This window comes from Leptonychotes weddellii, chromosome 5 (assembly GCF_054177405.1).
Source record: "Leptonychotes weddellii isolate Sample4059 chromosome 5, ASM5417740v2, whole genome shotgun sequence".
Taxonomy (NCBI): Eukaryota; Metazoa; Chordata; class Mammalia; order Carnivora; family Phocidae; genus Leptonychotes; species Leptonychotes weddellii.
In genome coordinates, this window is record NC_138373.1 from 69,426,472 (window position 1) to 69,437,229 (window position 10,758).

Here is a 10,758-nt window from a genome sequence, read left to right on the forward strand (position 1 = left end):
GAAACGCACCAGTGCCTGGAACCCGCTCTGCAGCAATAGTAGTTTATAAAATGCTTTTTGAGTTATTTTTAATTAAATGTTTATTTTGAGATAATTATGGCTCCACATGCAGTGCAGTTGTCACCCCGTGTACCCTGCACCCGGCCACATCGTGCATAGCTAAAGTATCATCCTGGCACCCAGGAGATGGACATCGATGCAGCCCAGCAGTGTGGTTCAGATGGCACCTGCTTCCATGCACTCACTGTGCCTGTTAGCGTGTGTGTGCAGCCAGACTGCGTCACTGCTCTGTCCTGTCTTGCCTAGTGCCACTGCGCTTATGTTCTTGGGCTCCCCCCTCGTCGACCTGGTCTGCCCGTCACTGACTGAGGAGGTGGACAGTGAGTGGGTCATGGAGCTTCCCCAGAGAGTTGGGCCGGGGCTGGAAGTGGCCAAGAGAAATTCTAAGCCCCCGCTGCCCCCTGGGTCCTGCAGACAGAGTATGCCCACTATGAGAACGGCCACTACTCATACCGCATTCATCGGTCGCCGCTGTGCGAGTACATGATCAATTTCATCCACAAGCTGAAGCACCTGCCCGAGAAGTACATGATGAACAGCGTGCTGGAGAACTTCACCATCCTGCAGGTGTGTGTGTGTGCTAGGGACAGGTGCGCTGCAGGTGTGCGGCGGGAGGGGATTGGTGGGTCGAGCAAATGGCGTGCCCTTGTTTGGGGCTTTAACTCCCATCTTTTTTGTCCCCTGCAGGTGGTCACCAACAGAGACACGCAGGAGACGCTGCTGTGCATTGCATATGTTTTTGAGGTGTCAGCCAGTGAGCACGGGGCTCAGCACCATATCTACCGGCTGGTGAAAGAATAAGAGACTCAGGGAGCAGGGAGGGGGGAAGAGACGTCGTGTGTGCAGGGACACGGGGAGGGGATCTGCAGGGGCCTGAATTGCCAGGAGAGCCGAGAGGCCCTGACTCTTCCTAGCCAGGAACAAACTGTGCCTGAACCTGCAATGCTCAACCCCAAATAAACCCAAGATGGTGTGTATTTTCGGAGGACCTGATCTGGCTGTCTGAGCCTCGGGAGGGACTGCGGGAGAAGGGGGGCAGACTGGGGAGCAGGCCAGAAGCAGCCCCAGAGATCCCCCATGGACTCACCCAGGAATGTCGCCAGATGCAAAGCTCCTGATGGGATGACTTCTCTGCTGCCACTCAAGCTGCTGGCCACGCCGGGAGGCCGGGGGCTGGGCTCGGGGGCTAGGCTCTCGGGCCCTGTTCTGTGCATCCCCACGTGGGCCCCTGCAGGGACTTGTGCACAGTGTCCTGGCCACCTTTGGTGCCCTGGCCCCAGGACAGCGAACAGGGAGGCTCGGTCCAGCCCAGGGGTTGGGTTTGAGGTGTGGAGGTGACAGTTATTGGAAAGGCTGGAAGGGCACACAGCCAGAACTCTCTAGATAGTTTTCATCCCTCCCCGGTGGGAGTGGATTGCATAGCCCAGAGCTTGAGACAGGGAGGCCGGGAGTGATGGTGTGGAGGCCAGCCTGTGGAGTTTAGGTGCTGAGGCTGGTGTCACACAGTATCCTTTGTGGGGGTGAAGGCCCGGAAAGTGGGTCAGAGGCCTGTAGTGGACCAGTGGTCTCTGAGACCACCTAGTTCTGATGTTCTTTGAGTCCTACCTTGGGCTCCCTCCCAGCCAGGGTGCCTGCTAGGTGGTGACTGCCTAGGAGCCTGCCCGGGCTGTCCACTCCCTCCCCAGAGTAGTAGAGTCTGTGTGCCCTGTGCATGGAGGAGGGGTGTGGAACCCACCCTGAGCCTCGAGGGAACCAGTGAAGGGTTCCTTGGTTTATCTCTTGGGAGAACTGTATGGGCTTAGGGTTTTGGTGGTCCTGGCTTCAGTCCTGGTATTCCTAGCTGTCTGACCTTGGGCAAATTTCTCCACCAGTCTGAGCCTTGGTGTCCTTTGCTTTCCGTAAAGGGGAGGGCAATAGCACCTACCTTAGAAGGACTTAGTGAGAAAGAGAGCTAATGTCTATAAGTGCCTGGTGCAAGATGCACTAAATAAATGTTGTTATAATTAGTTTATCCTCCCCTCCCTCAGGGAGGCCTGGGTCTGGCTCTTTGCTGCCATCTAGTGGCCCTCATATCACCCTTAATGGGAACCACAGTTCCAGAAGCCTCGAGCAGAAGGGAACCAAGATTCAACCTACAGGTGTTTACTTTGTGCCCAGCACTCAGGGAGATATATGGGAATAGAAAAGTGAGTAAGACAGCATCTAGGAGGTGTTTATGGAATGGTGCTGAGGATCAAGGGCTTGAGTCAGACAGCTAGGATTGAAATCCTGGCACTTGGCCACTGACTAGCTTTGTGGCCTTGGGGCAAGTTACTTAATTTCACTGTGCCTCAGTTTCCCCATCTGTAAAATGGGTATAATAAGAGTACCTACCTCGTATATGTAGAGTGCCTAGAATAGTGCCGAGCACATAAATGTGTTCGATAAATACACATTATTATTAATAGCAGGGGCTTGCAGTCTAAAAACTCAGATCAGAGAACTCCTAAGTGGGGTTGCCTGATCCTCACGGAAACTGGAGTTCAGAGATGGGAGACAGCAGGGTGTGGAAGATACAGGGAGGAGGTTGCAATGGAGAGGGGCTGCCCCTTAGAGGATGGGCAGTGTTTAGATAAGCAGATGGGCCGAAGGCTGGCCAGCATTCCAGATGGGGAAAAGAAGCCAGCTATCCGGTATCCTGCCCTCACGGGCCAAGACTGCCTCTTCTCATCAAAAAGCAACTTTAACCAAAGGCCTCTGGACTGCTGCTAGACCTCGTGCCAAGTTGCCTAACTCCACTGTATGTGGGGGCTGGCTCTCATCAAAAGACGTGTTGTGGAGGTGGGCGCGGGGTCTGGGAGGCCCTGAGCAGACGGCATGTGCTCACATGTCCATGGGCGGGTTTGTGTAAGGCTCCCCCGCCCCTCCCCAGTCACTGTCACAACCCTCGACCTCGCTCCTTGCCTCTCCCCTCGGGCTGTTTGGATAAGGGGAATGATGCCTACCCTTCTGGCTTGACGGTGAGCCTTCAGGCAGGTACTCATGGAGGATGTGTGAGCAGCCTCTCGGCCATGGCGCACATGCACAAGTTAAGATGATCTTTTGCGTTACGGGTGGGAACGAGTCGGAGCAGATGTCGGGGCCACGTGTGAGCTGTGCGTTTTCCCTTCTCTTCAGGAGCTGACCTCAGCAGCCTCATGGAAAGTCATGTACTTAGAGCTGTAAGGTCCAGACCAGTCAGCCACCAATGCAGGTGTAGATGCCTCCCCCCATGGCCACCTGGCCCACCGCTCTCGAGGGTTTGTCTGGCACTGCCCTGCATCTTCTGAATTGGGTGCCCTTCCCTGCCTTTAGGCCTTGGCCCCACATGTTCTCCCGGCCAGTCATGCCCTGCCCTTTTCTCCTACTGGAGAACTGTTACTCATGCTTCAAGGGCTGGTGTGCGGTCACCCCTCCTCATGAGGAGGGGTTAGTCACACCTGCCCTTGGGTGGCAAAAGCCTTCCATTCCTAACCCAGAACATAGGGACCTCTGTCACCTCTTCTAATCCTCAGCCAGTGGGTGCTGTCCCCATTTGAAAGATGCAGAAAATGGGGCACAGAGAAGTGAACTAACTTGCTTAGAGTATTAATGTGTTTATTCATTCAGTTAGCAACTATTTACTTAACTTCTGCTCTGTGCGGGCACTGGGGAGGTATCACTGACCCAGACAGACGAGGTCCTCGGGGAGCTTATGTTTCATTGAGGAAGAAAACTAAGTGAGCAAGTAACAGGACATGTAGACTGTGACAAGTGCTTTCAAGGCAGAGAGGGCTGCTGATGTGAGAGTCACTGGTGAAGCCTCGCAAGCCCGGGGAAGGTGGGGGAAGGCATTCTGAGCAGAGGCAGGGGAGGTATGGGTTTGGGGCAGGTGCAGAGAGTGAGAGCTGTATGGGCTAAGGTATGGGGGCGACAGGGGCCAGATCCTGCCCTGGGCCAGCTGTCCAGACCTGGGGGGCGAAGGGGGAGGGCAAAGAACTCAGCTCCCTCCCCAGCCCAGCACCCCCTTGCTTGGCAAGGACTTTGGGTTTTACTCCATGTGAAGGGAGGTCCTGGAAGTGTTTGAAGCAAGGGAGTAAGTCTTTTTGATCTTTAATCTTTGATTTTTTTAGAAATGGACTCTGGGGCTGCTGGGGCCCACAGAGAAGCATGTGTAATTGTCTGCTCCTGAGTCTGTCTTTCCTCCTAGACTCAGCGTCTGTGGGTGCAGACTGTAGCTTCCTTGGTCTGTTACTTTCTGTAAACTAAACACCACGTCTGGAACATGGCAGGTGCTCAGTAAACATGCGCTCGTGCCGTTTGGGCCCGGGAGGTGAGTAAGGGCCCTGAGCCCACGAGGGTGACAGGTCTAGAGTTAGCAGGGGGCGTGGTTGAGATGGGGACGTGGAAACAGACCGCTTGTCTTGACAGTGACTGAGCAGACTGCCTCAGTGGCCATCAGTGAACGTCCATGGAGTGGGGTGAGCACCCCACACGGAAGGACTTTAGGATGCGTGTGCATGCACCTGTGTATGTGTGTGTAGATTCCATCTCTGCCCTTTCAGGACTAAAACCAGTGGAGTGAGGATCGAGGGGCGGCCATGGCTCAGGCCCCTCAGACTGTGTGTGCTTAGTCCATCAGCTGCTTCCTCTCCCCTGCCGCAGGTTTCGGAGGACAGTGGGCAGGTGCTGACCGGGCTGGAGGGAGGAGGCAGGCAGCTCAGAGAGGCAGGGCTGGGGGCGGCAGGGAGCTCCTGACGGCCCGCGGCGCTCGGCCTGGTGCAGGGCTCTGTGGGGTCAGCGGTGCTCACCTGGGCCAAACCGCACAGAGGGGGGTGTGAGAGCAGCAGTGTGTTTTACCTCGGGGGCAGGTGTAGCCAGTGGTTGCTGTGTCCCACCCCTGCTTACTTTATCTGGTATGTCAGCTCCAGAAATGAAAGCAAGAAGCTTTCCCCCAAAGACTTCAAGCGATATAGGAGTCGTTCTTAAGAAGCCGAATTGGCTGCTGCTAAGTTATGCGATCTTGTGCAAATAGCTCACCCCCTCAGACCTTCAGAACCCCACTTGGGAAATGGGAATAAAGTGGCTTTGACTTTAGGTTGCTGTTGGGAGAAAGGTGACAGCCCGAGCTCAAGGTGAGCACTCAGTGAATGGTGGTAACTTAGGGCTGTTAAAACCTGCCCTGACTCTGCTCTTTCTACCCCTCTCACACTCACACACACACACTCATGCACACGCATGCTCACACTCAGACACACGCACACACACACACACACCAAGCTCTGCTGTCTCCGAGAGCCCACGAGGAGGCCCTGGGCTCTCACTTTTGTGGGAACTGTCCAGCAGGGACAGCGCTTAGACTTTCATCCTCAGGTCTCAGAAATGGGGGGAAGGAAGTGTTCTTAACTGAGAAAATAACTTTGTGGCCCATGAGGGGAAAGAGGCCCCCGGGAAGGGTCTCAAAAGGGAGCACGGAACAAATGGTGGGCTAGGGCAGTGTGAATAAGAGACTGTCTGGAATTGGGATTGGTTTACTTCCTGAGAGAGGATGGGAGAGGTGGCCCAGCACCTTTGTAGAAGTCTGGAGCCCAGTTGGCGGGAATGGCTAAAGGTCTTTTTATTTTTAAGCTCATGGATGTCTAATATTCAATTTCAAGTTTTTGTATTTTTGCTATGTAACCCCCCTTTGTTTCCCCACATCTTCAGTAAAGTCTGCTACCTACACAAAGGCCTTTGTGTGAGTGGTTTCTTTTTCTGGAATTGAAAGTCTCGTGTGAAGAGAGCCAGACAGGGAACATCCACTGCAGTGTGTCCGTGGGAGCAGGAACTCCGAGCCCCCGAGAGCCGCTGCCCGGCCAGCGCCGTCCCTCCCAAGACAGTAGCGAGCCCTCGGGGGTGCCTGCAAACGGGTAAGGTTTGGGGCGCCTGGGGGGCTCAGACGGTTAGCCGTCTGCCTTCGGCTCGGGTCGTGATCCCACTGTCCTGGAATCGAGCCCCGCATCGGGCTCCCTGCTCAGCGGGGAGCCTGCTCCTCTCTCACCCTCTGTGGCCGCTCCCCCTGCTTGTGCTCTCTCTCTCTCTGTCAGAAAAAAAAAAAAACCAAAAACATCGGGTAAGGTTCAAGCCCGTGCCATCGGGCTGGCAGTGCGCGGGGCCTTGGCGGCCGTCCCGGCCCCATAAATCCTTTGTCAGTGCCCGAGTGGGGGGCTTCCGGCATGAGCTGTGCGCACTGCAGTTGTCGACGCAGAGCATTAGGTGCTTTGTCAACCACAGAAGGACACAAAGCCCACTGGATTTGAAGAGTGGTCAAAACGAGAGGTTCAGGCAGGGGCTGGTGGGGATGTGGTTCCTAGCGTGGCACGTGAGGAACGTGAGCTCAGCCCTTGACCCACAGGCGGGATGGATAAGCCCGAGGGCCGCTTGATTAATTCGCGGGGAGCAGCGCCACGCCCCGGTCACGGGCCGTACTCGTTTGCCCACTGGCACATTCTTTCCTCCTCCGGAAACCAAATCACTTGAGTACGGTAGCTTGTGCATATGTTCGAGCAGGGAGTTGGGCTTGAACGTTAAAGGAATGTGGCCACCAACGTTCAGAGTCTGGTGGCCCTGCCTCACGTTGGGGACCGGACTTCTCCCAAGGAATCCTTTTCTCCGGACACTGGTCAGAGATGGCTCCTTCTTTGTCTCAAGCCCCATTACATCGTGCTGAAAAGTTAGAGCATTTGTGCCGGCCTTCCTCAGAGGGGGTTATCCTGAGGCTCCATTTCCCCCCCTTCTGTCCTTTCCTTGGTGGTCAGCAGGAGGCCTGGCCTTGCGGGTCAGCCTCTGGGTCTGGGGGCTGGCCCAGCAGCGCACCACTGTTCCCTCATCCTTAGCGCTGGGAGCCGAGAGGACAGGCGGCCTTAGGGGGAGTGTTTCTTGGCTCTCAGGCTTGTGGGTAGCCCTGGGCCTCACAGAGGGGCCTACAGCTCAGGACTGAGGAAAGGAAGGAAGGGGAGCAGGAACCGAGAGAGAGGGGAGAGGGCGGGGCAGGGCTGGGAGGGGCGTCACTGCTGGGGGCGTGGGGTCCCCCCCAGGCGGCACAGCAGGCGTTCCGGCTCCCGGCAGACATGGTTGAGCACACGCCGTGTGCCAAGCACTGTTCTAGGGGCTAAGGGAACCAGGGTGATGGCCAGGGGCTTTGCTCTCAGAGAGCCTCCGTTCTAGCAGGGGAGACGGATAAGAAGCAACGAGAAAAGGCAAAGAAACAAGAAAATAGCAGGAAGTGGTCAGCGCTTTGACAAAAATTAAACAGGATGATGTATCAGAACAGGGTTTGGCCGTATCTGGCCTGCCGCCTGTTTTTGGATAGCTCGGAAGCTAAGAATGGTTTTTACGTTTTTAAATGGTTGGAAAAAAAATCTGCAAGTCAAGTTTCAGGGTCTAAATAGAATGTGACCGGAAGGCAGCCACGGTCCCCGTTCCCTACCGTGCACAGCGGCATTCGTGTGGCCATGTGGCGACCCGGACGCAGTGACCCAGCGCTGAACGGCGGGGCGGGGACCATCGGCGGCTGGCCATGCCTGAAGACTCCCTCTCTGGTGCTCTCCAGGAGGAGTTGGCCACTCTTGTTAGGCTGTGGCTGGGGGGCCTTCTTTGGAGTGGGTGGGCATCGAAGGCCTCTCTGAGGTGACGGGAGCCAGCCACGTGAAGACCTAGGGAAGGGAACCCCTATTTCGAGGGTGCTGGGGTGGGAAAGGCCTGGGCGCGCTGAAGCGGCGGGGAGGACCGCAGTGCACTGGGGCACCTGCTGTCCATGTTCCCGGGGGGCTGTGTCTGCACTCATTGTGCTGAGGCTAGCGGGGGTCTCAGAGCTGTGGTTCCTCTCCCAACCTGATGCATCTCCTCCCGGCTGCGTTTCTCCTGGTGCGCTTGGTCTTTGATGCCTGTGGCCGAGCCTCTCCTCCCAAGCCAGTCCCCCTCGGTTGTCCGTACTTCAGAGGGGGACCCACAGCCCCTGGGTGGCTCTGACCCCCCGGGCTGCACTCAGCCCTCTGGCAGCTCTGATGTCAGCAACTGGATTTCTATAGGGGAGCTCTTCCTCATCTGGTCAGGTTCCGTGGGAAGGGTCCCTCCAGTTTCTCACTGGGGAGAACTGACCGGGCCCCAGCATTCCGGGAACCAAGTTGGGAGAAGAGTGCCGAGGACGTCTCAATGTTCACTATGTATGCTTCCATCACTCCCTGTATTCTGCTCCTGGACCTGGCGCCCCAGCCCAGAGCCACTCCCTGTCACCCTCTGCGGCTCCTGTCTGAGTGCAGGGGGCTGTCCCGTGGCTGCGTGGAGTTGAGGAGAGGAGCTGGGGGATCTGTCTCCTCTCATTACCTCTACTTCCAGAGATACCTGGTGCTATCAAGTCTGAACTTTGGGGGACTCGGTGGTATAAGTCATGTTCCTTTCTGGCTTTGTCTGGGCAAGGATTCAGCTTTCTTAGGTTTGCTATATCAGTTGGCACTCACCCTTCTGTTTTCCAACATCTGAATTTCTGTTACTATTATCCCCTCCCCTGCACTCTTTGTCCTTTAGGATATACACCTTATAAGATACGCTTATGGTCATCTTAGAAGAGTTTCCAGGGGCAACAAAGTAGATGCCTGTGTTGAATCACCCCCTTTGTCCCAATTTGCTTATTTAAAATCTCACTCTGGGTGCCTGGGTGGCTCAGTTAGTTTAGCGACTGCCTTCGGCTCAGGTCATGATCCCGGGATCTTGGGATCGGGTCCCACATCGGGCTCCCCCCTGTTTAGGGGGGAGCCTGCTTCTCCCTCTGCCTTTCACTCCCCCTGCTTGTGCTCTTTCTCTCCGTCAAATAAATAAATAAAATCTTAAAAAAAAAAATAAAATCTCACTCTGTCGTGTGAGGATAGGTAATAGGAGGCAGGAGGGGAAGCAGGGAGGCCCAGTCAGGAGGTTACTGTGGAGATCTAGGGGATCTAGATCACAGTGGTGCACGTGAAAGCAAGTGGACCTTGAGATATATTTTGAAGATAGTCACTATGACTTCCTGATGGCGTGGGTGTGGGGAGTATAGGAGAAGTGAGGAATTAAGATCAGCTCCAGATTCCCTGGCTGAAGTCACTGGTGCCACTTACTGTGATGGGAGAAACTTGGGGAGTGCAAGTCTATGGGTGGAGAGGAGTGGAGGTTGAGACACCCATTAGACATCCAAGAGGGGGTGGCAAGTAGCAGCTGTATATATGATTCTGGAATTAGGGGGAGAGGCCAGGGCTGGATTTAGGATTTCTTGGCACCTGGATCGGCATTTAGGTTCTTGAGGCTAGATGAGATCACCTGGGAGGAGAGTATGGACAGAGAAGGAAGGGGCGTCCCCAGGACTGCCCTGAGTCATTCCAACATGTAAGGGTAGCAGAGAGGAGGAGGAGAACTGGGAAGGTGTGGTTTCCTTCTCAGTAGTGAAGGAAAGAAAGTCTTTTCGCAGGGAGTGCTGAAATGCCGCTGACAGGTAGATTAAGATGAAGATGGAGAAATGACCATTTGTGGTAGAGACTCCCTAGCTTCCCCTTCTTCCTGAGTCCTAGCTGGGCACATGGTCACTCAGAATAAATACCCTATCTCCTAGTCTCCCTTGCAGCCAGATGTGGCCCTGTGTCTAGGATGGCCAATGAAGGAAGGAGAGCTACGCCTTCCAGAAGTGTCCTAAAAGGGAGGAGGCATGCTCTTCTTAGCAATTCTTTTCTGTTGACTGGATTGTCATGTAATGGCTGGATCTCCTACAGCCATTTTGGGCCATGAGGTGACCTTAGGAATGGAAGCTACCCATGGTAAAGCAACAAGATAAAAGGATCTTGGATCTTTGATACCATGGAGTACCATAACAACTGGGGACAGATTTCAGATGAGAGAAATAAACTCTTCTTTAAGTCAGTTTTACTTTGTGTTTGTTTTTGTAATTAGCAGCCAAACTTAATTCTAACTGATATATCGCTGGATTTGGCAACAAACATAGAGGCACAGTGGTTGAAGCGTGAACAGCTGGAGCAACAACCACCACCACCACAATAATACCACCCCGACTATAGTAGCACTTTCAGGCACACTGCCTTGCCTGATCTTTGCGGCTCCATCGTGATTCTGTGGACTTCTTTTTATACATGAAGAAACTGAGTTGCAGCTCGTATACCTCACCCTGCATCTTCTGGCTTCTCAGCCAGGGCTCAGGAATGCAGGTGGAGAGCAGGTGATGTATGCACAGGAAATTCTGCCCTAGAGTTTGCCCGACGCTGTGGGGTGGGGGGTCGTTGGCAGCTGGCCCCAGAGGTCCCCGCGAGCCCTGGAGTGCCGCAATCAAAGCTTTCTCGCCTTTTCAGGAAAATGCTTCTATTTCTAGAGAGATGATGTGGAGTACAGGAGACAGCGGAGAACAAAGGAGGTAAAAATTAGATAAGCATCACCATAGGGAAAGTGGGTCTGCCAGCTGGCCTGCCAGCAATCCCATTCTGGAAGTAATCAGGTAGCAATCAGATGTTCAGACCAAGTCTGCTGAGTGTCCTATGACCTTGTCAATGTCTCCGGATCAAAGGGATCTGCTGCTCTTTGCAGCCTCCGTTCTTCGGAGGCCCGGCTCAGAGCTTCTTAAGTTTGGCACGAATTGCTCCTTCTGTTTTCCTCTTCAGTAACGACTTTGCTGACTTCTTTCCAATT

The 10,758-nt window shown here is 54.6% G+C and overlaps 1 protein-coding gene across 6 annotated transcripts in view; it reads left to right on the forward strand.

Moving 5' to 3' along the window:
- Window positions 1-5,785, forward strand: part of TEAD4 (TEA domain transcription factor 4) — a 67,137-nt gene extending 61,352 nt beyond the window's left edge. For all 6 annotated transcript variants that reach the window (XM_081821040.1, XM_081821039.1, XM_081821045.1 and 3 more), the window contains 2 exons: window positions 475-627; window positions 748-5,785. In XM_081821040.1, coding sequence (XP_081677166.1) covers window positions 475-627; window positions 748-861 — 267 coding nt within the window. In that variant the 3' untranslated portion in view covers window positions 862-5,785. The remainder of the gene's footprint in view (window positions 1-474; window positions 628-747) is intronic.
- The last annotated feature ends 4,973 nt before the right edge of the window (window positions 5,786-10,758 follow it).